At 35.8% G+C, this 24,393-nt stretch overlaps 1 protein-coding gene across 1 annotated transcript in view; it reads right to left on the bottom strand.

Annotated features, from left to right (window-relative positions):
- Positions 1-24,393, bottom strand: part of ADGRA3 (adhesion G protein-coupled receptor A3) — a 55,415-nt gene that overhangs the window by 17,170 nt on the left and 13,852 nt on the right. Inside the window, exons 2-9 of the mRNA XM_053941444.1 lie at positions 23,243-23,314; positions 15,539-15,610; positions 13,474-13,545; positions 12,503-12,574; positions 10,931-11,091; positions 9,834-10,047; positions 8,747-8,911; positions 1,859-2,060 (exon numbers count right to left, since the gene is read on the bottom strand). Of these exons, the coding sequence (XP_053797419.1) occupies positions 1,859-2,060; positions 8,747-8,911; positions 9,834-10,047; positions 10,931-11,091; positions 12,503-12,574; positions 13,474-13,545; positions 15,539-15,610; positions 23,243-23,314 (1,030 nt within the window). The remainder of the gene's footprint in view (positions 1-1,858; positions 2,061-8,746; positions 8,912-9,833; positions 10,048-10,930; positions 11,092-12,502; positions 12,575-13,473; positions 13,546-15,538; positions 15,611-23,242; positions 23,315-24,393) is intronic.

Below are 24,393 nucleotides of genomic sequence, written 5' to 3'. Positions count from 1 at the left end.
TTTGTAAGTTAAAACAACCGCCACCTCCAAAAAGTTCCCCTTCTCCCTTTAAAAAAATTTCAGCATAGAATACCTGTGTACATCTGTTTTTGAGTAGACAATAGGAGGTTATCTATTTCACACATGAAAATTTTTCTTCTGCTTTTCTGAAAATACCAGTCTGATGCTTAAACTTCAAAGTTCCTAACACAAAGTTGGCAACATTTTTCCACAACCTGAAAAACGTTGCCTAACCAAAAGCAGTTATAACAAGTTTAAGTTATGTAGGCTCTTGAGCAGCTGGGCTACAGTACATAGGCAGAAATGGCATTGACTTGTCACAGACCTTGCAGAAAAATGTGAATTGCCAGGTGAGAAAAAAGCAAACCAGCAGCATTGAAGCTCTATTTAAGCTAACACTCAACCTTTCTGTGTCCCAGAAAAGGACAAAGTGATCCCCAGTATTATCTCTCTCCTGTTAATCAGTCATTAAAAATGAACACTCTTCATTTTGAGCCCTCAAACCTGTTTCATGTGACCAAGCCATGGCATGCACCTCTAGTGCTAAGAATATAAAGCAGTAAAGTAGAATAGTTATGTCAACCTCTAAGTTTTTCTTGGGCCAGAACAGGCATTCCCTTTTTTTCCTTCTCATCCTTGCCATATTTGTCGTTCAGGGGTCCTCAGGGAACCAGTGCAGGAGAACAAAAAGCTGTGTCAGCATTATTAAGTACCTGAACACAGTGGGAGTAAGTCAGCCCATCTTACACAATAGGCAGTACAAATCTTTTGCCTCAAACTGGAGTTAGTCCAATCAACTGGACATCAAGATTTCACTGTGTGTATAAGTCTAAGACATCCCAAAGGGGAAAATACCAGTTTAGATCCGATTGTCCCAGTTAGGGGTTGAGGTGCTTCAGATAGATAGTGTGAAGTTTTCCCTAAAAGAATGTGAGATCAACTGGAACACTCCCAACCCACATAACATGTAGAAATCCTGCCCTGGGTTCAGACAAGAACCACAGCCCCAGGTTAAATATAAGTGGTGCTACCAACATCATCAAATCCAGTGACTAAGCATTATTAATAACAAAACAAACAAAAAACCAACCACCAAACTCCAAAACATCACACCCAAAATAATCTCCTATTTCCATGGTTTCACTTGTTGCATCCATACACACAAGTTGGAAAACAGCCTTAAACCAGAAGGTCAAAGCTTTATGGAGTAATTTCCAACATGGCACTTATACAGACAAGGTTGGGTAAATCGCTGCAGAACAGCATTTGTGGAAGTGTGCATTAACTAAACCTCAAAAGGAACTTGCAGCTGAAAAATTTTGTTTCATAGCTACAATTTAAATTCTAGAATACTCTCTTGGATCCTGGTAAGTGCTACCAGATAAAGAAGTCTAGCTAATACTTACTACTTTCACTAGCTAATCCTTATCAATCATAATGAATCTACCAAAGGTTTACAGCAACAAAGGCAGAGCAAAGTTTGAGTACTCTCTACTACTATAATGAAAAGAGCTGTTCTCATTACAGATTAAGCCTGCCTTGTTTCTTTATAGCATGTGGGCAGAACAGGGCATCCAGCTGACAAAAATAATCATGACAAGCCTTCTCTTATGCTATAGGTAAGTACAAAGAATAAAATCTTCCTTGCACTTTCAATCTAGAGGCACTCAAAACAGATACTAAACCAAGCTTTTAACCTAAACCTGTAAGTTCCAGTATTGTACTCAGAAGCATGTGTCCATCACAACCTATCTAGACCACCAATATTTCCAGTTTGGAGAAGATGAAGGGTCTTCTGAGTTTTTATTTTCATTAATTAGATTTTCATAATTTGGTTTTACAGAAATGCACAAATTACCTGATTGAACATATAAAGAACTCGAGTCACATCATTTGCATACTGGCACCTGGAGTAGTCCTCGTCTGCCCAGTACCCTCCCCTGTCGCATCTGCGCCAGGCTCTTCTCTCATCTTGTGAGTTGCCAGGATATATCCCACTGCCAGCAGAATAACGTGTACACAGCAGGTAGGCTGTGATGCCTGCCAATGTTCTGGGCCACCTGGGGAGTAAAAAAGAAAAAAAAAACCCTCACATTTAGACAAATTTACATGACAAGTAAATAAAAGGATTAAGCACTACAACATGAAATAAAGAAACACTCAAAACTAAGCATCTCTATACTATTTAAAGGGCCACCTTGGCTCATCTTCAGCATTTTCAAGCTCTTCATATTTCTGTCTATTAACAAAATGAGTTCTAATATTAGCATGCCTTTTTGAATTCTTTCATGAGGTTTCAGGTGGAGAGAAGAAGGTGCTTATAAAACAACTAAAAATAGTTTACAATTTTTTGATAAAAAACCTTGCCTACTTCATGAAAAATTCCCTGTTAACACTATAAAAACAAGTAGATGCTCACTTTCTACTTGTCCTCTACACATGCATCAATACAACTTTCAAACAATTGCATTCATATTCGTACCAAACTGCAGATATGAACAGAAGACTACATTTGCAGTATTCAAGAAACACTAGTAGCAGTAGTACAACCACTCTGATCAGTTTTGCAAAAATACCAAATAGAATTTAATGGGAAAAAATTTGTTCTTAATGTCAAGAAAGGAGAAAATAATTTCTCAAGGTATGTGAAACTATGCCCTTCTTAAGAAAACTCTTAACTTAAGAAAACTCTTAACATTCTCTCCACTTTCTCCTCTAATTTTACTGCATATTTTATCTGTACAAACAAACACAGATAACAACAAAAAAACCCAGAAAATAAATTGCAATACATCTGTAATACACTGATCATTCATTAAAGCAGAACTGATCCAAGGAAAAAGTAAGAATAGAAGTAAAACATGCCTGAATTAAGGTACAATGCTGAGCAGACAGAAGGGACAAGGACAAGGAACAGCAGCCAGTCTCCCTGCCCCTGCTTGTGGCTCTCCATCCTCTTATAAGCATAAGCACTATTTTATCATTCAGAGCACTAATTCTTAAATTTTAAAAGCAAGAAGCATGCAAACCTAAATTCAGTATCTCAAATTTAACAATCCAACTAAGAGCAAGTGAGAGCAAGTGAGCTTCACTGATTCATCCCAGGCTTTCTGTAGTCTCCTTGTGTCAAGCTCCTTTAAGAGTCTTTAGAGCTAACATAATTTTTCTGAATTTTAACTATTTCAAAGGGCTTTGTACAAAGCAGTTCAGTCCAAAAATTGGAACTGTTAAAACAAAAAAATTTGTTGGATTACACTGTGATTTTAAAGTTTGCTTTTATATTTGGACTACAGGATACTAAATGGCCTTTTATTCACTACTATCATCTAAATTAAGAAATGCTAAGAACATATCCATATTTGAAAAAAAAATTCTCTGTTGGCAGGAGGATAAAGTAAACACCTTGAAGGATGTTCCATTTCCAAGAAATTAAACATTTAAGTAATATTGCCAACACAAAGAAACTGAAGAAGTCAGCATCATTTTCCCTCCTTATTAATCAGTTAAGTAACTCCTCTTACTGAAGATGCTAGAATTTATCACAGTTCTTCTTCCTGAGAGAAGATAATTAGCTCCAGGGATGGACTAAGGCAAAAACCTACACTTCTCAATTATATGAAGTGATAGAAAATATTAACCTTTTAGGGTATACTAGAAGTCTTGTCTTAAATTATTCTTAATTCCAACAGAACAATTGTAACATGTTCAGTAATGGAACAGAGACACTTAAGTAATAGTCAAAATGGCCTGAACTAAGTTTGGGCAAGAAGTAGCAAAAAGATAGTTGCTGGTTGCATCCCAGTATCACACTGCAACAACCATATAAGAATGCTAAGTTGGTAAGAGAACTAATGGAAAAGACTAGATGATAAATACAACAAGCTAAACTAGGAAAAAAAGACTTAAATTTAACTACCTTTTGTAACAGCTTTGACATTACAGATCAGCTCTCCATATTGTAGTATGTATCCACGTAATAATTATGTGTGTAATTATGTATCACAATTTCATTAAGAATGGCGACTTGTTACTTGGCCATCACTAGAGTATTTGAATACTAGAAGAGACGGAAGATTATCTGGATATCCAGCAGAGCTTCATCCAGCCCAGCACATACTCGTTCATGCACACTCAGAGCCTCAGCAGCCACCTTAGGTAATTAAGACAAGTGTCACCATCAACTAATACCAGAAAAGAAAACTTATACCAGATTTGGTGACAATGGAGGTAGTTAAAAGAAAGAAGAAAAACATTTAAGAATAATTAGCTAAGATTTTAAATGCCTGGAATCATATTGAGGTATTTCAGAAAACGTAAATTAATTAAAAGAACAGATATAGATTCTGCAATGGTAACATAAGGATTTTAACATCTTTTTAACTGTAAAGAAGGCAAAAGCAAGGACAAAAATCTTCCTCAAAAAAAATTACAACAGTATTGTTGTGAATTGCCACAATTCCAGTAGTAAACTTAGAGCAATGTTACGTGCACCTCAGCAAGCTGACAAATCATCAGACTGGATCATGTCTGGCCAACGCTGGAGAGAGCACATTATGCATCTGCTGGGAAGGGAGGGTGGGACAGCAGGATACAATACATGTACACTTATCCAAGTCTCTGAAATGTCAGTAGCGACAAATTGAAATAAACTCTGATTCAACACAGACTGGAAAAACAAGTACAAAGATGAAATACTTCTGTGCTCCCAATTTCTATGTATTTATAATAAGCCTTCAGAGAACCAAGCCAAAAAGAAAACAGGCAGATGAAGACAACTAATAAATCAGCTGGCACAGCTGCTATGAGACATGCAGGCCCACAAATACCTTGCATAATACACTCAAACCTCCACTTCTAGAATGTGAAGTCAGGTTTCCAGAAACACTGCCACTGGAATATCAAAACATAATTTCCAAAACCATTTATCAAAGCTGAAATTTTTATATTAAGTTTTGACATCAAATATGCCACTTTGAAGGGGGTATTTGTCTCTGTCTTTACCGTTTTCCAGAAGTTGTATTTTTCCAAAGCATTTTCAGTAGAAGTGTGGTCAGCTCAGTTTTCACAGAATGTATCACATTACAGACTGAGCATCACATGCCTTGGAATAATTTAAATTCTGTGGTCCTGACAGAGGTTTTATGACACAACGTCCAAGACAAATATTTTAACTGAAATATGGCACATGCTGTTCCTCTTCTCACTATTGACATCTAGTGCTAAAGAAGTAGAAAACAAAGCAGAGTTTCTCTCTGGGTTCTCAGACTAGCACTCAAATGTAAAACACATTTTTCAGGAGACCTTTAATTACTATGCTTTTAAACAAGTATTATTTCTAAGCTATATCTTCTAGAACTTCTACAGCCATCAAACAGAAAAAAAAGTGAGAACACTACTTCAAAGGTTATTAGATTATCACAAGGTTATTTGCCTTTTCTCCATCTTCTTATCTCCACTTTCCCTATTTTTATTACCCCTCTCTTTCATTATTGTCCTTTCATTCTCCCGGAGTTTACTTTGCATTCATGTCCCTACACAGCATTTTATCATCTTTTGCCATGATCTTCTAAAAAGAATACAAGCAACGCCAGGTAATCTTATAGTCTATGCTACCTTTAGAATAAATTTAAATATGCACAAAAACATTTTACTAATGTTAAAGACTAATGTATTATTTGTATAACTATTTAGAAAGCTTTCTACTAAACGGGACATAAAAGGTGGGCAATTTGAAACTCAACAGCTTTGTGCCATAATCTCACATCACAAAAGCAATACAAATTCACAGCGCCATGGAAACACTTTCAAGCAACAGTGTCCCTTATCCTCTTTCCTCTCCCATACACAAAACCCCTTGTGTAGGTACAAGCTTCTTTGCAGCCCAGTGGTAACAGAGAGGTGAACTGATTCTAGCTTTATCTACATTTTCCTTATTCCCTAGTTTTGCTAAATGAATGTTAAGCTGTATCATTCTCAGTCATGAACTGTTTCTTCCCAATACCTGTATGACATGACCTAAAGAGGCATTCTCTAGTTTCCAAGAAGCCAGAGAGGACATCCTTCCAGCAGAGCTCAAAAGGTCTTTTGAGCTCAAAAGCTCAAAATGGCATGAAATTCTTACCATGCAAACAAAGGATATGTAAGTTTGTATTCTTAATTTCTTGTGAGTCTAAGCTTGAATATCTTTCACAGTTTACCCAACTGCTAGCAGAAATGCAATTTTGGGCTGTATTAACACTTATTTCATTACTTTGTATAATTAGGTGCTCAAAATTTATCACATATACATGAGTGTAGACAGCTGTGGGGGGAAAGACGGTTCATTTACGTTTAAGCACTTTTATTTCATTTCAGGGGGAAAGAAAAAGGCAGACCATGAGATTATAAAAGAATCCTTTCTTTCATATATATTAATTCTGTTTTGAAAGCACCAATTTCTTTAAACGAACAGTAACTTTCAGTTACAAAGTTACAATGAATTTTTATATCATAATTTCATTAGCTTACAAATAGTCCAGTCTCTTTTTATTACATCTTAGTAAATCTCTAAATTCAGCATGATAATTACAGTTTTAAAATATATTATGCCCAATGAGTAACACTTTTCAAAAAAGTAATTCTTAAAAAAGAATTCTATCAACTACAAGCATAAAATTATGCTAACCACAACAGTTAAAGGATTTACTGAAGTGGAAGTATTTTTACATGCAAACTGTATTTTCAATTAATCATTGATTGTAAAATACTCAGGGAGATTATCTGAGTAAGACTTAGAATATTTAAATTAAAGAAGACAGATTCCAGGATGAAGTTTTTGCCCAACCTTTACAAACTATGCTGAACTAATACTGAGCCAAAGGCACTGAAGACAAACACCATCCTTTGCTATCCCATCTCTGCAGGGATAAAAATCTAGATGCCAGTTTTGAAACACCATCCAGGCTAAAATGACTAACCAGTTCCAACTGAAAAAACCTGTAAAATCAAATACACCTAGGATCATTTACAGCCATCTGCTCAGAACCATTTTCTCACTAGTCAAATCCTTATTTCCATATGCTCTCAAAGGTGAAAAATTACTCTTTATTATTACTCTATCCTAGCTACAAGAGGAAGTCTGTTATAGTAAACCCAGACACAGTTAACTTTTCGATAAGCTGAACATTTCCTGAAATCTTATTTCTTTCTACTGAATTCCAGAGGGGGTAAATCCTATTACACTGAACAGCACAGGTTAATTTAATGGAAAACACTTTGAAATAAGCCTTTACCATCTGTTTTCACCTCTAATGGCAAATCAAAGAAGAACAATTCACACTTGTATCATAAAAAAAAGCATAAGTGATTTAAATAGATGTGTTATTTGATGAATACAACCTGCGTCTGTTTGACTTTCTTTGCCTTTTATCTAAAGCAGGAAGTTCTCCTTTTCTAATGTAATGCTTATCCCTGCAGTTGAAACCACCACAGTGTAAAAAGGGAACATGCACAAAGTTACTTATATGAATAATTCCTTACAATGTGGAAGTGAAGTTCTTCAGTAATCCTAAATTGCCTCTGTGCAGTAAGTGATCTTAACACTAATTCCCTTACTAATAGTTCCTCATACTCACCCTTCTCAAATTGTCCAAGAGATGAACATAAAGGAGATCAGCTTGGAAATAATGCTCTCAGCCAGGACTTTAAGTGAATTTTGCTACAACTGGAGGTCTTCTGCAATTGAAAACTTGTTTTTCCCTCCCCTCAAAAACTATGTCCCTGCAATGTGGTTGAACTTACTTTTCATTTCTTAATGTAAAAGATTCATGGTCTTAGATCAGCTGTATACAAAGAGCATGACTTTAAAAACTCTAATGCATACAGGGAAAGGAAAAGTTTCTAACTGTAAACAAAAGACCAAGCAGAAGATCAACACAGCCAAGCAGCATAAGAAAAGTGAAATGAGTGGATAAAAGCAGTTAATACAACATTAAGAAATCCTATGCACCATAGTGAACACAATACTATTGCAGACACTAATTCTCAGTAGGAACTACTGCAGGGAGCTAAAACACAGAGTAGTCATAAAGGGAATTACCTTACATATAGAGAATCTATACAGAAGCTATCTGTTACAGCTGGCACCTCCAGGAGTAACGTGTTAGAGTGACCAGCAGCAGAAAGATCAGAAAAGGGAAAACAGGTGAAGAGGTAAGAACAAAAGATAAAATACTCTGCAACACTCAACACAATGGAATATCACAGCTACCACTACAGTCCCAACAATCATTAAAAAAAAAGCAGCACTATTCTTACTGCTTACTCTAATACTCACAGGGGGGAAAAAGATCCAAACTATGTTGCATATTTCTTAAATAGTTGCATATTTTGTCATATAGGAGCAGAAGGCTTTTAAAAAGAGAATGATAACCTAGCAGAAATCCCCCTGTCAGCATGTGGTCTAACTTTATCTTAGAGGTAATCTACAAAAGTTTAACCGTTCCAATACTTTCATTTATGTATTTCAAGTACAATAGGTTAGTTTCAATATCTTTCAAGGATGTGTTACCAGGCTCAGAGTTTAACATTTCATTGTATAATTTCTTGCACTTCTGTCAACACACAGTAATTTAGAACAGATAAAAATCTATTACATACCATTTACAAGCAAACATCCACACAGGCGCCTCTAATGCATAAAATCTTAGTTAGAAGTGAAATTAAAGGGACTTTTTTTTTACTCTGAAAAAAACCTGAGGTTACTAACCTGAAATCCCCTTTATTGTTCACAACCCTCTCTGGAGGGCAGTACTGTGCAGAACTTTCTAACACCACAATGTCTACTGTCCTTGTGTTATTCCCACGTCTGGTTTGTACATGACAACCCCAATTTCCCGTGGAGCCAGCCTGAATGTTTGAGATTGTCAGTGCACTGGAAAGATAAAATAAAATAATAAAATCAAAGAGTTTTGCAATAGCATTTATATAAGCTTTTACCAAAAGATGAATTAAGTACAGAAAGACAATGGAAAAAACATCAAATTACATACAGCAATGAGTGATCTTATAAAACCAGAGCTATTTACATCTCAATGTACTGTAATTAACAGAGAAGTATTTACTATTCTTCAGGCTTTTAGTTTTGCCAAGGTAGGAAACAAAAAGAATAGCCATAGGAAAAAGTCCCCAGACTTCAGAAAGAAGAGATGAGAAGTCCAAATTCCTCAAGTGTTATCATTGCTATTCAAGACAAAATTTTTAGTTGTTTAGAAAGGCCAAATGAAAATAAATTCCCAAATGCATAATTTATTATAAACATTGACGCTCTAATTTACTAATACAATTATAGGATAAATAACCACTCAGTAGATGCTGAATAAGTGAACACTCTGCTGCAGACAGAATAAATTACACTTCTAGATCTCTGCTGGAGAACAATATTAATTGTGGTGTGCTCAAAAGGAAGAGTAAAGAATCCATGAGCAATTCAGTTAAATACCTTGTTTCCAGCATTTTTGTAATTTTAACATTCCATGAAAATGAATGTATCCTACCACAAACATATTTTAAATGAATGCATTGGGTGAAGCTTGCAGAAAATTAAAATACAACTGCAACTTCCTCTAGCTAATCCTATTTTAAGCATGTAGGTTTGACCTACCAAATCTCTAGACCGCCTTCCTCCAACTTTATTGTTAATAAGAGATGCGTGAAGATTACTTCCCTGCTAGGGATGCTTCTGTCTACATGTTCACTCAGTGAGATACGAGACAGCCTTACTGGTTATGGAAATAGTCACTAAACCAGAGCAGAAAGTAAGAAGCAGGAAATACATTTTCTCACTATGGATTCACCTTGCAATCAGTGAGCAGTTATGAATCATGTTTTTTTCAACAAAAATACCCTGGGACTCATCAGTTTCCACTATCTTCCCATCCTGATACCACAAGACTTGCATGTCTTGATCAATATATGAAGCCATACATTGGAAGGGTAGACTGTCTCCTTCAAAGACCACCTGACGATGAGATGGAGTCATATAGAAAGATGGTAATTCAAGCGGCGGTTCTAGAATTCAAGACATAAAACCACAATTAACAGCAAGAATCTGTTATAGACCTAATTTTCAAAAGAGGAGATAGATACACTAAATGAGTATCAATTATTTATATATCAATATGAAGTTGCATCTGGCAAGATGCATATAAAAACTACATTTATTGCATCAGATATTGAAAAATACAAATTATCATCATATTCTTTTTCAAAATGTGTATTCCTTTACTGTAATATATTTCAAGACGCCTTTGCTAGCCCATATCTAAAAGAGTGGAAAATACAAATTTGAGGGAAAAATATAATTATGCATTTTAGTTCTTCCCAGTTTTTCATTTTGACTTCAGAAATCGCAGTAACATATGAGTTTTTTATTTCTACAGTTGGAATAATTCCAATATAAAAAAAGAAGTTAGTTGGTCACGGTTTTATCACAGTAAGAAGGCTAATCAAGAATAGAATCACAACACAGGATAGCAACTCATAAAATGAAGATCTTTTAACTTCAGAAATTCGGGGTTAGAATAATTCACATATCTGAAATCACATAGCTAGACCTAGGAAAGAAATTACCAGTTTCTGATTCCTTCTGTGACATTTAGGTAAAGATCTCCAAAAAATACAGATTAGCAGGAAAAAGGAGTTTATCAGTAGAGTTACTTATCCTTTGTTTCTACAAACTAACATCCACCATCATCAATTTATTTATTATTTATTTCCAAAAGCAAGCAATAATGAATCACAGCTCAAGATCAACCTTTGAAAAGGAGTCACTATTACCACTGTAATTTAACTGCTGAATTTTAGGGAAATTAAACAAAGAAAAAAGGCTGTTCACTAATATTAACAGAACACGGAAGGCATTAGAAAAGTTTCAGTTGCCTGGAGTGCTTACCACAGGTGAGAAGCTCCTGTTTAACACCAGTCACTGTCTGTGACTGAAGTGACTTGGGATAGGCACATTTAGTCTCACGTACAGTTATGTTTCTTTCCTTTAACCACTGATGCATCCACAGTATGTTGCAATCACAAAGAAGATAATCAGTCTGAAATTCTCTGCAACAAATCACAAGCATTTTCGCTGACAAACTGCAGAATTGCAAGGTCTGAATGCTTGACTTTAACAGTTGTGCCACGCCCCTCATTGTCACAGACACAAAGGCAACAAGCAATGTCTAGACTACAGTGGAGTTGCCTAAATCTACCTACTGGAAGTTACTCTAATCCTCTGCAAGCAGTACTCTGAGAACAAAAGGACATATTCCCTCAGAAAAGGAAGCCTCTCCATAAATATGAGGAATATCTAATAGAAGTACATGAAAATAATTCCAGTAATTTCCTTCATGGAAAGTGTTCATGCTACTTCAAATGAGTAATAAGAAAGAATTGCTTGAATGTGCATCATCATAACCTAAGAAGACACTTCATTGCTTTACTGCAGTGATCAAATGCTTTAGCAGTAAAATCAACAGAAATAAAAATAGCTCCTCAACTATTTCTCTTTTCAGAAGCACTATTCACTCAATTTTATTCTGCTTTACATGAAAATCATAAGGCTTTTAATTGACTTAGTCTTCTTTATATAATTCAGTACTTTCTAGTAAAAAGGCATACCAAATCCCTTATAGATATTTGCTGAAGTCAGCTAAATTAAGGGATTATTAATCTATTCAGAAATTAGTATTTTATCTGTTTAGAAACAGGTAAAAATGCAGTAAAGCATATAGCTATGTCTACACTGGTTTTTGTCTCTAGTGAAAACATTTTCTTTTTCTTTTTGCAGACGTCTAGAGGATAACACATCACAGGCAGAACACTACAAACACTAAATTAACATTCCTATGAAAGCCCATTTGGTGTTTGTTCACATGAATTCCTCCAGATAGCCATTTTTTAAATAACAACCGTTCTATCCAGGTTCTCTTGTCACATCTGTGGTGTTGTTAGACAGCAACCTTTATGCAGACAACTAAAATATCACGAATAACACCTTATGAACAATTAAAGGGATGAAGGAGGAGAAGAAATATTCTCCTTTATAAATATAAACAAATAATTAACTCAGTGTCAAACCCAGAAACCAAAGCCTTTGATTAAGTCCCAGAACAGTGAACCAACTGTCATGACTACCAGGGAAAAGCATAAGCTAATCATCAGCACTTTTTTTTTCATTTACTTTCTTTCTTACACAAGATTACAAGTTATGAAACCAAGAGAGAGAAAAGGAATGTGAGACTATTTACCCACTGTTATGTGTAACAAAACTATACTGTTCATCAAGGACTAAGATCTTGCTTAGAAGTATTTAGTTCTTTTGCCATAAAGGTGTAAAATGCTATTTATTTACTATAAATTAATAAATGATATAGAAGATATAAATGATATAGAAGAAAATTTTTGGAAGCCCAGATGAGAAAATGGCTTTGTTTTTCAGAATACTGCAGGACTAGATGGAGCAAGTACTTACAGAGACTTTAGTGAACCAAGATGATCAAATGTTCCCTGTGTAAGTGTAGAAAACAGATTTCCAGAAAGATTCCTGAGAAATAAAAGTATGGTCATGAATTGAACTCAGACAAGTGACATGTGAAATAAAAAAAAAAACTTCTCTTCAATATAACTCTATGTTTAAAAGTTACAAGGTACTATTACAACACTCCAATTAGTTCACAAGACCATAAAAATAATAATCAGGTCTCAATAGCCTAGCAAAAATCTCCAAATAAACTGTTCTCTAATGCTCCTGGTTTAGGTGAAGAATTTTAAGATTGGGGGGAAAAAAAAGTAAATGCAGAGACTTTACTTTTATTTAAAGCAACAACTGGCAGATGTTGAGCATAGATTTCAAGAAGTGTAAAATTAATTTTGTTGTTCACAGTGAACTGGTGTCTTCCTATTAACATGCTCTAAGAAGCATGTTCAATCTATCAGAATGCTTTTTTAAAATATTAACCATACCACTTTCTGTATATCAGTGAAAGCACTATGTGTAAGAAACTAACAACCAGGGCAAAGAAATATTTCATAGTCTTTACATTTTATCCTCTTAAAGTAAATGAAGGACTTCAAAACATGCAAGACTGCCAGCAAAACAGACTGACAGCAATGCCACTGTAGAAGGCATGGATACTCAAAGAGTCTACAATGCTGAAATATTTTTTTAAAGAAAATATTTTGTACAGTCTCCTTGTCTCCATCCCAGCAACACATTCTAAGAAACTGGAAAACGGCTGCAAGGCCAACAGATCACTGAATAGCGTGGTTTGGGTTGGCCACAGCACTTGTTTTTAAGCTTGCTACTGAGTAACAAACCACAACCATAGGCACTGGCTGTCTTTCAAGAGCACACTTAAATAAACTACTCCCCTTGAAACAAAGAAGGTTAACTTACACAAGGCTAAAACTTAAGTGTATTTATACAGGACCAATTATACTTACAATCTAATAAGGTTTACAAGTCCTCTAAATATATCTGCGTTCAGGCAGCCTATTCGGTTATTAGTTAAGTCTCTATAAATAGAAAAAAGGAAAAATTGGAACAAGCTGGTTTATTTCCAAATTACATACAGTCTGCTAATAGAAGCACTTGAACAAAAATTCACGAGTAACAGATTGCACCACATGTATGTTTGGTCTTTTCCAGGAAAACCCACAAGGTACTGCTATAAGGGTGTATACATATGCACACAGCCTCCTTAATCCATCTCTTAACTAATTATAGTTTGTCCATATACAATTCAACAAGTCTAGACTTACCAACAAATTCCCTTAAACAGTCTTGGCTTACATCCCTACCTAGCAAATTTTCCTATTTGTGCAGTATTTATATATGTGTGTGTATAAATAAATAAATAAATAAATGAATGCAGAGTACATCACTTAATTTTTAAATATGTCAGAGACCTATATATAGTGCATTTATTATACATAAAAAGACCACTCCTGTAATAATTAGAAGTTACATATTTTTCAGTATAGGTCTCAAATCAAATTGCCAAAAAATTCTTAAGTAATAAAAATTAAGCTTTTATTTAATAATAATCCAGAATTGGTCCTTTAGTTTTATTTTTAAGGTTTTCTGAAGTCCAGTTACCAACATACATCCTTTTAAATATCATCTGATCAGTTACAAATTAACATATATACTCTAAAAATTTAATAAAGAAATAGGATGGGGGAGGTAGTACCAAAATCACTAAGACTTAAAAGCTGTAAAAATATTACAAAAATCTGAACAGTGTTTTAAAAAAAAGAAAAAAGAAAAAGAAAATGAAAGCGATAATGCTGAGTTTTTGTTTTTCAAGTTTCATCTGGTACAGAACTTTTACAGCCAAAGCATAAATCCCCCAAAAATATGTTAATGGGAATGTTGGCAAAACCTTAAATAAAGCAGCATTAATAGTGCTGTAACTTCAGTGTAGTGTTAATAGCAAGGGATTCTATGTTCCACTGTGACCTTTGGAAAATAAAAATCACGAGTTTAACATTCAACAAAACAAGACTTGATGGAATCAAAGCTCTGAACAAACATCCACCCAGTGAGGTTTCAAGCCACTCAAGTACAAATAAAAAGGAATAATACAAGCAACTGTCAGAACAAGGTGGCTGCCAAGCCACAAGCAGCGGATGTTCTTCAGTCATAAGACTGAAAGGAGACTTTGTTTTATACATGCGTGTGTGTGATATAAGAAACATGTATGTTTACAAAAATTCAGAATTTTAGAAGCATATAATGTACTTAGGTGGGTGGAGAGAAACAAATATATATAGTTTATTTAGCAAATTTGTAAAAATAGAAAAAACAATTTGTAACAGAACACATAGGAATGCAACTTGTTAGGTAGAAACAACTTGTAACAGAACAAATAAGAATATAGTTGCTAGGTAAAGGCCATAAAGGCAAGATATATATTGTGAAAACTCAGTAAAGCAAGACTCAAGTATTGTAGAAAATCGATAAAGCAGAACATTTTACTTAAGGAGCCAGCAAAAACCAGGCTCCTGGTTTTGGCCAGGTCAAACTGACCTGAGAGTTAGCCAAACCTCCACTGCACCTGCCCAGAGACAAGGTGAAAAAGCAAACACCTGAGGAAGACCTCTTACTTCATCAAGAAGACCCCTCCCCACGACCACCAGAAGGCACCACAGAAGACTAATTATAGTATGAAGCGCAAAGAGGCGGAGAATGGGCAGGCGTGGGCGGGCAGGGAGGTGTGAGCTTGTGGGATCAATGTGTATTTAAACCTGGAACTGTCTCACCAGGTACGCATGTATGGTGGAAATATCCCCCATGTGTCCCAGCTAGAAATAAAACATACCTACTTTACAATTTTAATTGTGAAGTCCTTATTCTGCAACACATGTGTATATATTTAGGCAGCATATATATATATATTCAACTTTTAATATATAATAACTTTGCTGTCTAAACTTCCAGAAGCTAAGACTTACTCTCTCTGAGGAGTTTTTTATTTGTTTTGTTTAAACTGACTAGCATACTTACAGTCTTTTCAAAGATGAAAGCCCCAGAAAAGCTCCTGGATCTATGGTACTAATAAGATTGTTCTTAAGATCCCTGTGGACAAAAATTAAGACATAGCATTTACCATAAATTACACTTTAAAACAGAGATATTCATAAAGATACATGTAACTTGTCTCAATTTGCTTAAGAACCTCAAAAAAAAAAAAAACAAACCCACCCAAACCCAGCCCCCCCAAACAAATCAAAACCACCCACCCCCCAAATATCTCAGAACAAAGCACCAAAACAAAAAACAAAAAAAAAAAAAAAAAAAAAAAACAACAACAACAACAACACATTTTTACTTTCTCTAATATAAAATCTTTCATAATTGGAAAAATCTATATTTTAGCTACAAGGAGGAACAGAAACAGCAGGTGTATTCCATTAAACATTCTATCAGTTCATATCAGGTGAAATAATATAGTCTCAAAGATACAGTGTGAACAGGTTACAGCTATGCAGGGTGAGACACATGCATATTACACAGTATGATACTGTGTAGCACATATTGTCTTCTGTAGCCTATCCAATTTTCAATACTTCAGTAGTGCCCAACATCTACCAAAAAAAGCAAAACATGATCTTAAAAATACACCGAAGACCCAACACTGAAAATTTCCACTTATGTTGCTGGCAAAATAGCAAAGCCCTGGTTGAAAATCCCAAGTACAGCTGGTGAAAACATTCCAGAGCAAATTTCTAAATCTGAAGTTTATAGAGACTGTAAAGGGAAATATAAAGTATCCATTAAATTAAACTGCTTTATTAATTGTACAAGTGATATAGGAGTTTTAACTCCTAACTTGAGATATTCTGCAGATACAGCTTAATTTCAAAGGTCACAGAAAGCAGCTGATAGCACCTATACAGTTCTGAAGAAACTTTATCACTGCACAAATGCTAAAATTACTTCCACGTCCCTAGTCACACTAGATTTTTTACTGTACTACTGTCTGAAACTTCACAGGTGCTTATTACTATATGCAAAGTTTCTCACTTCTTGGTCATATCCAAACATTCTAGATTTGACAAGAAAAATAGTACTTTCATTCAAAAACAGTGATTGAATTTGCAAGAGTAGAAAAAAGATCTCCTACATCTACCACAACATGAATAATTCTGCTTGAAAGAGAACTGTACAAGAGGATTACATCTACCATGACACAGATATGCATGAGTAAAAATATAATTCATCCCAAGATTTCACAACAGCATTTCCTGCAGACAGATTAACCAATCATGGTACAACAGACAGCGTCGTGGCACACGGATCACACTTGAATGCTCTACCTGAACATTTTAAATACTTGAAATACATTAAATTCACCTTGCAGTAATTTAATTTTCATATACACACTTCTCTTAACTGTATTTTCTTCCCTTGCTATGGCGGCAGGAACTGCCAAGTACTTCCAGTGCAGTGGTACCGGGAGACTGAAGAACTGGCTCTTTCAGGCATATAAACACCCTGTTCTACCAGACCATGGTAAATCTGAGACTAATAAAAGGTATTCATCACTCATTTACCATCAATCTTTGAAGTAGAGAAGAAAAATTACTTACTGTTCATATTTCAAATTTTCATTTAAAATCACATTAACTCCCACTTAAAACCTCACTGTTGAACCCACTGAGGGAGAAAAACCTTCACAACATGTCTTGGAAATCCACTACTCTAGACTATCCAGGGATCTTTGATTTCACTCCAGAAATTCCAAGAGTACTCCCTGATACAGCTCTTTCATAAATCCACAGCAATGGATTCATATCAATGAATGTCCAAAGTGTGAAGACTTTTCTCAACCTGTAACTACAACAGATGGGGAGTCTCTGTTTGGTTGGGGTTTTTTACCCTTTGCAGTGGCAGTCCGCGGGTAGGCACTAGCTGTATATCAATCTACCAAAAAGTATTTGCAGAGGAAAACTGTGAAACAAAAGAAATACCAAAAGATCTCAAAATCAACAGTGCTGACATGTCTAACAGCTCTTCAGAAAGAGTGAAAGATGTTAATGCAACACAGGCTGGTACAACTACCAGGATTGCAGCATGTAGGACAGTCTTTAAATGAAGAAATTACAGTGGTAGTTAAACCAACAGACTTGTATTTCTCACATAAAAGGGAGGTGGGAGAGATAACTTTACTAGGAAGTTGTGCTTAGCTTTAATATCTTAACACCAATGAATACATTTATATAAACTACATTTTAGCGTTAGCAGTAAATTAATCATTTCAGGATTAATTTCAAATTTAACAGGAAAACTAATAATTTCAGATGTTGATTTTTCTTTGGCAAAGCACAACCAACAAGATACATCTATAGATACATATTTGTCCAAATGGAAGAAAATCTCTCCAAAAGAAATGCAAAAAAAGGATTTGAGTTAGGGTAACATATTATACTAACTTTATCTTCCACCATCAAGAATCCTTCTAAAAAAACAAAACAAGGAAAACAAACAAAAAAAACCCAAAAGAAAAACCACGCCCCTCATCGCCCAAAACCCAACCAAAAAAAACCTCCCAAAAAACCAACCAAAAAACCCTACACCCACAACAACTCAAATTACAAGCCAGGCAGTAGAGCAATCTTACTCTGAGAATCTATTAAAAGATTCTTAACTTTCTTCTAAATCTAAATAACACTGTAAGTAAGGGTACCCCATATTCATTAGTGAAGGCCACTAACAGATGTTAGGATAGTAGAAAAACCTAGGTTTCAAGGGATGTGTTGAGGTCAGTCATGTATTCCAAATTCTGGCTCAAATTACAACTAAATCAGGTCAACTGCCCCACTGTTACATCCAGTAAAGGCCTGAAAACCTCAGAGGATGCAGATTTCACTATCACACAACTCTCTGTTTAACCACTCTCATGATAGAAGATATTGTTATGCCAAATGGGAACAGCCCTTTATCAAAGCCATAAATAAGTTGACAAATAGCAACTCACCAACAAATTTTTTTTTTTGTGCCTAATGTTCTTGTAAAGATGTAAAAAGTATCTTAATGAAAGATTACTTATATTTAAATATGGTTTGCTACGTGAAAAAAAAACTTTAATTTAATTACACTTTGCAACGAAACATTTCAGTAGCCAGTTATCTATGATTTAAGAGTGCATGTATATGTACTTAAAAATTTACTGCTTTCTGTCTCAGCACAATGAAGACTGCCTTAATTATTAATAAAGCATCCTGCAGGCACAAGCTATGCCTATGTATACACATTGACATGTATATATTATTAAGTTTTCTTAACTACCACTGGATAAGTTATCTTTTCTTCCTTAACACTACTTGAAAGTAAATGTCAGATGGGAAACATACTAGCTACCATGGACTCTTCCTATATGAAATGCTTTTTCAAGAGGGAAATGAAGGAAGTACACAAGGCAAGAAATTACAGAAATAGGTTATACATTACACACATTACAAATCAGCCTATCCTTTCATTGGCTCTCTGGGGTGTAGATTTTATGTGGGCAAATCAAACAAATGCTTATGACTGAATTTTTACATTTCCCAGTACCACCCAATGGGTCAGGTTGGAAAGGGCTACAGTGGGTTATTTGGTCCAACCTCCTTGCCACATGCAATCAGCCCAGAGCACACGGAACAGGATTGCATCCAGATGGTTCTTGAGTATCTCCAGTGTAGGAGACTCCTGGGAAAGCTGTTCTATGTCCTGTCATCTGCACAGTAAAGAAGTTCTTCCTCATGTTCAGGTGGAACTTCTGTGCATCAGTTTCTGACTGTTGCATCTTGTCCTGCTGCTTGGCTCCACTGAGCAGAGCCTGGCTCCATCCTCCTACCACCCCTCCCTTCAGGTACTGACAGATATTGATGAGCTCCCCTCTCATTTGTGTCTTCTCAAGGTTGAACAGGCCCAGCTCCCTCAGCCTGTCCTCTTAACAGAGATGCTCCAGTCCCTTCAGCATCTTTATCTCCCTCCTCTGGACCTGCTCCAGGAGCTCCATGTCTCTCTTGTACTGAGGAGCCCAGAACTGGACACAGAGCTCCAGATGAGTTTCACCAGGGCTGAGCAGAGGGGCAGGATCACCTCCCTCAGCCTGCTGTCAATGCTCTCCCTAACGCACCCCAGGGTACCACTGGCCCTCCTGGCCACAAGGGCACTGCTGGCTCATGGACACTTGGTGTGCACCAGGAGCCCCAGGTCTTTCTCTACAGCAGGTCAGCCCCCAGCCTGTGCTGGTGCTTGGGGCTACTCTTCCCCTGGTGCAGGATCCTTTGCACTTGACTTTGTTGAATTTCAAATTAATATGGAAATGTAATGGAGATTAAAATATTTAGCATCTTTTTGTACAGACACTTTTATTACATTTAAGACAGTTACAATTTTTGACCTGTTTACTCTTATTTGCATACTTTTTTCCCTGTAAGAATAGATGTAGACATAGCATAGTCATTTTCTACTCTAATTAACATACATTTCACTCTCCAGTAAAATTAAACTTCTATTTTGGTAAATTTATCACCCTCTTTACAAAATAATGCATTACCAAATTCACATTATCTTAAATTAACACATCTGTAAATATTATTATTAATTAAAACTATGACTTATTATGCCTACCTGGGGTCACCATTTTTAATGCACTTCCTCATTGTTTTATTTGTTGCTTGTATGCCCCAAAACTATATCCCTTTCAACAGTAACAGAGAAGAATTTTCAGATGTGGATGAGGTCAAGTGATAACATGTTCGTGTAAAATGAAAACCTAAAGTGCAACAAGTCGCCAGCTACAAATACCATGTCCCCAAATTTACCAGAAAAATTAATACAGTGACAGAAATCATTTAAAAATATATACATTTTTCAGTAAAATTTTCAAGAACTGAACAGGAGAAAAAAGGTTAGTATGTTAACAGATTAATTATAAAGTTGTCAGTATTGTTTAAAATTCAATCAATTATTACGCAGATCCATGCTCCTGACATATTCCTCTGATTTATTGTTCTAAAGGCTTTATTTAAATATATCACAGAATGACAAGGTTGGAAGAGACCTTCAAGATCATCAAGTCCAACCCAGCCCTAACACCTCAACTAAACCATGGCACTTGAGTGCCACATCCAGTCTTTTTTTAAACACATCCAGGGATGGTGACTCCACCACCTCCCTGGGCAGACCATTCCAATACTTTATCATTCTTTTCAAAAAAGACTTTTTCCTGACATCCAACCTAAACTTCCCCTCATGCAGCTTGAGACTGTATCCTCTGATTCTGTCAGTTGCTGCCTGAAGAAAGAGACCAACTGAGAAGAGACCAGACCTGACTGCAACCACCTTTCAGGGAGTTGTAGAGAGTGGTACGGTCACCCCCTGAGTCTCCTTTTCTCCAGGCTAAACATCCCCAGTTCCCTCAGCCGTTCCTCACAGGGCTCTCTCCTCCTACCCTACTCTACCTCTCACAGCCCCTCTCCAGCCTCGTTGCCCTCATCTGGACGTGCTCGAGCATCTCAACGTCCTTCCCAAACTGAGGGACCAGAACTGGACACAGCACTCAAGGTGTGGCCTCACCAGTGCTGAGTACAGGGGAAGAATGACCTCCCTGCTCCTGCTGGTCACACCATTCCTGATACAGGCCAGGAACCATTGGCCTTCTTGGCCACCAGGGCACACTGCTGGTTCATATCAACACATATATGATCTCTACCTGAAAACCACTACAGTGAAACTGCAAATGTTTTTCCTACCAAGTGTAACATCAGAAGGAATGAACAAATATGAAATGCATACAGAAGCTCTCCCCTAGTAAGCAGTAAAGCGAAAATCATACTGTCTGAATTAACCATTTAAACACTGACAATTTATTTCTGTTATCTCCATTTCATCTCTTAAATTAAATGTGGGGAAAGGAACTTATCTACAAAGCAGAAAACACATAAGGAAACAAGGGGAAAATGAATAGCAAGACAAAATAAAATTAAGCAAAAAAATGTCAAAAATGCAATTTTCAAGGCATGGAAGTTATCACGATGAGCATCAGGAAAATAATTTGAAACTACTTAACATAATGTGAATGTTTAAAATAGTTACTGTGACTTTCAACTGTTTTTCCTTTTACTATTGATTATCTATTTAAGTCTGAAAAACTATTTAAATTACAATAGAAGTTTCTGTCCAAGGTCACAAAACATTTAAGGAGGAGAATTTTACTGTGGTTAAATATCGATGGCTTTTAAACAAATCTTGCATGTACAAAATGAAAAAAAAAGAAAATGTTAACATTAATAATTAGTGTAGCACACTTGTTATCCCTCTATTTATAATGAAGACACCTGGCCATTATTAATCTTTTGTTGATGCATTAACTCCTACAATAGTGCACAAAACAGAATGTTCTCATTCTGATGAGATTACCATGCCCTCTAAAACACGGCTATCCCAGATCACTTTAAATACTCAAAACTCGATGCCAGCCTTGCTGCTTTCTTTTGCTTTTCTTGAAAGAAGATATTAAAATAACCTAAAAACCCCTTACAAATGACAGGAGTTAAATGGAAGAAGCTGCATTCTTATGATTTTAAAGAAAATTAGGATCTGGAATCATGAAGAAAACTTAAATCATTATCTCAAACTAACTAGTATTTCCTGTCTGAAAATTGTAATGAGTTTCAACAAATAACAACCATCAGCAGATGCCTTTATTACCTAAGCAAATGCCATCACTGCTGATAACCTTGCTTCTTTGGCACAGCAACTTACTTCTACAATAAAGCTCATCTGCCAGTGAAAAGATGCGTTCTTCTGGTATATGGGAGAGGGAATAGTAGAAGTGCTTGAATTTATTTAGGTCAGGTGACTGGGATTGGAGCCTTCGAGTTTCAGAGGAAGAATAAAATACTTTTAATTCCCTGAAGCCAAAAGTCGTTTGGAACTCTTCCTAGATGCTGTGAGATGATTATGAAACTGGCTACTTTCCCAGTCCAATGGCCTAGAAAAATCCTTATCTCTAAAGTTTATGCTTGCTCCCAGGTAGATCAACCTGCCAATCCTGACCTTCTACCAGCTGGAAAAAGGCTGACTGTAAGGGAAGCTGCAATGCTGCCTCTTCTCTCATAGGCAATGTATCATCTGTAAGGAAAGTGAAAATGGGAAGCAAAAGATATCCAAGAAGTTACTCCCATCAGACTCACTCCCATCCCCCTGTACCTTTGGCATATACCAAAGCTGTGGAGTAAGCAGTAAAACTCTCAAAATAAATGTCAACAACAAATCTTTAATAAATCCACTCTCTCTTAGGGGCTCTAATACATCTGCTTCCTCTGCAAATATACTTTGCAACTGTTCAATAAATGGTTTGACACTTAAGAAATTAAAGTAATTTTCTTTACAACATAGTGTTTGCATAATGAAACAACCAACAAAGCAAATCCAGCCATCATAGCATTCTAGTAAAATTCCCACTGAAACTGCCCTCTCACCTGCAGGTGAGATTCTCTCTTTTTTGCTGTTACATATCATTCATACTATTGAATAATTCATTCATACATATTAAAAGAACACGTAGCTATGTTAAATCTTCAATCACAAAAAATACATAAAAATAAATAACAGATCCCTTATTTAAGACATTCTGTTCTAAGAATTATTAATTAAACAAACAGTATATCACTTAATTTTTAAAGTGAAAATAGCTTTTCAAGAAGTACTTACAATCTTTCTAGAAGGTGTAATCCAGAGAAGGAACCATTCTTCAACTCTGTTATTTTATTGTTACTTAAAATCCTGTAAACAAAACCAATCAAGAACAATGTATTACAAGTTTGGTAACAAAATTTTTTGCTACCACTTACACTTCTTTTGTAACTCTTTTTGTTTAACAGCCTGTGTATCCAACTACAATGCCTAGCTCATTGTCTTGAGGTGTATACAACAGCACTGCTTAAATATTATAAAGGAGAAAAAGAAGGTTTTGTATGTCATCTGTTTTAAGTACCATGCAAGCTTACATATATATATATATAACATCTGAAAGGAAATACACCCATTTAGGATTATCCTAATAAGACCCAGAAGTGGTATAGTAGAAATGAGATATTAAAGAACCAATCAGTACATTCAATATTCTTGTCTTCTGTACCCATCTGTACCAAACCAAGCAGCATCTTTTGCCTGGATCAGGCCTATCTTGCCAAGCACCCTATCCTCCAATCACAGCCATCTGCACAGATGACAGCAGATGCTAATTATCCTCAAGGTAGGAAATTCTTTGTATAGCTGATATTTCCTTACTTAGAAGGACCTGCTTTCTACACAACCACAACCATAGCTCTCTGTTGGATAAAAAAAAAAAAAAAAAAAAAGCCTATTTTCCTTTTGAATCGTGTCAAATTTTGGCATCTGAAATACTCCTTACAAAAGGGTTCGCAGCACAACTCTCCATTCCATAAAAAATGCTTCATTTCACTTGTTTTGAAAACACCTCCTGCCAGCTTTATTTAATGTTCCCCATTTCTAAACAGTGAAACATGCAGGAACCAATCCACTTACCCTCTTTTTACTATGTACAATTATGTACAAAACTTTTCTGTTTGTAAAATCCACGTTTTACTTAATTCTTTATACAAACCATTTGAGCCACCTTAATAATTTTTGAGTTCTTTTCAGCTTTGTTACACTAAAAAAATTGTGAGGCAAGACCACCAGACCTGGAATAGTATGCAACACACACAGAAGTCACAAATCTACATACTGGAATAATTAAGTTCTGTTTCCTACAATCTCCCTAGCAATTCCTAACGTATAATCTGCCTTTATCACTTGTGCTAAGAATCTAAGATTTCTAGTCAGCTCAATGCCCATCA

This window comes from Vidua chalybeata, chromosome 4 (assembly GCF_026979565.1).
Source record: "Vidua chalybeata isolate OUT-0048 chromosome 4, bVidCha1 merged haplotype, whole genome shotgun sequence".
NCBI classification, from domain to species: Eukaryota; Metazoa; Chordata; class Aves; order Passeriformes; family Viduidae; genus Vidua; species Vidua chalybeata.
Note: the sequence above shows the minus strand (reverse complement) of the source record. Positions and strands in the feature narration are given on the sequence as shown.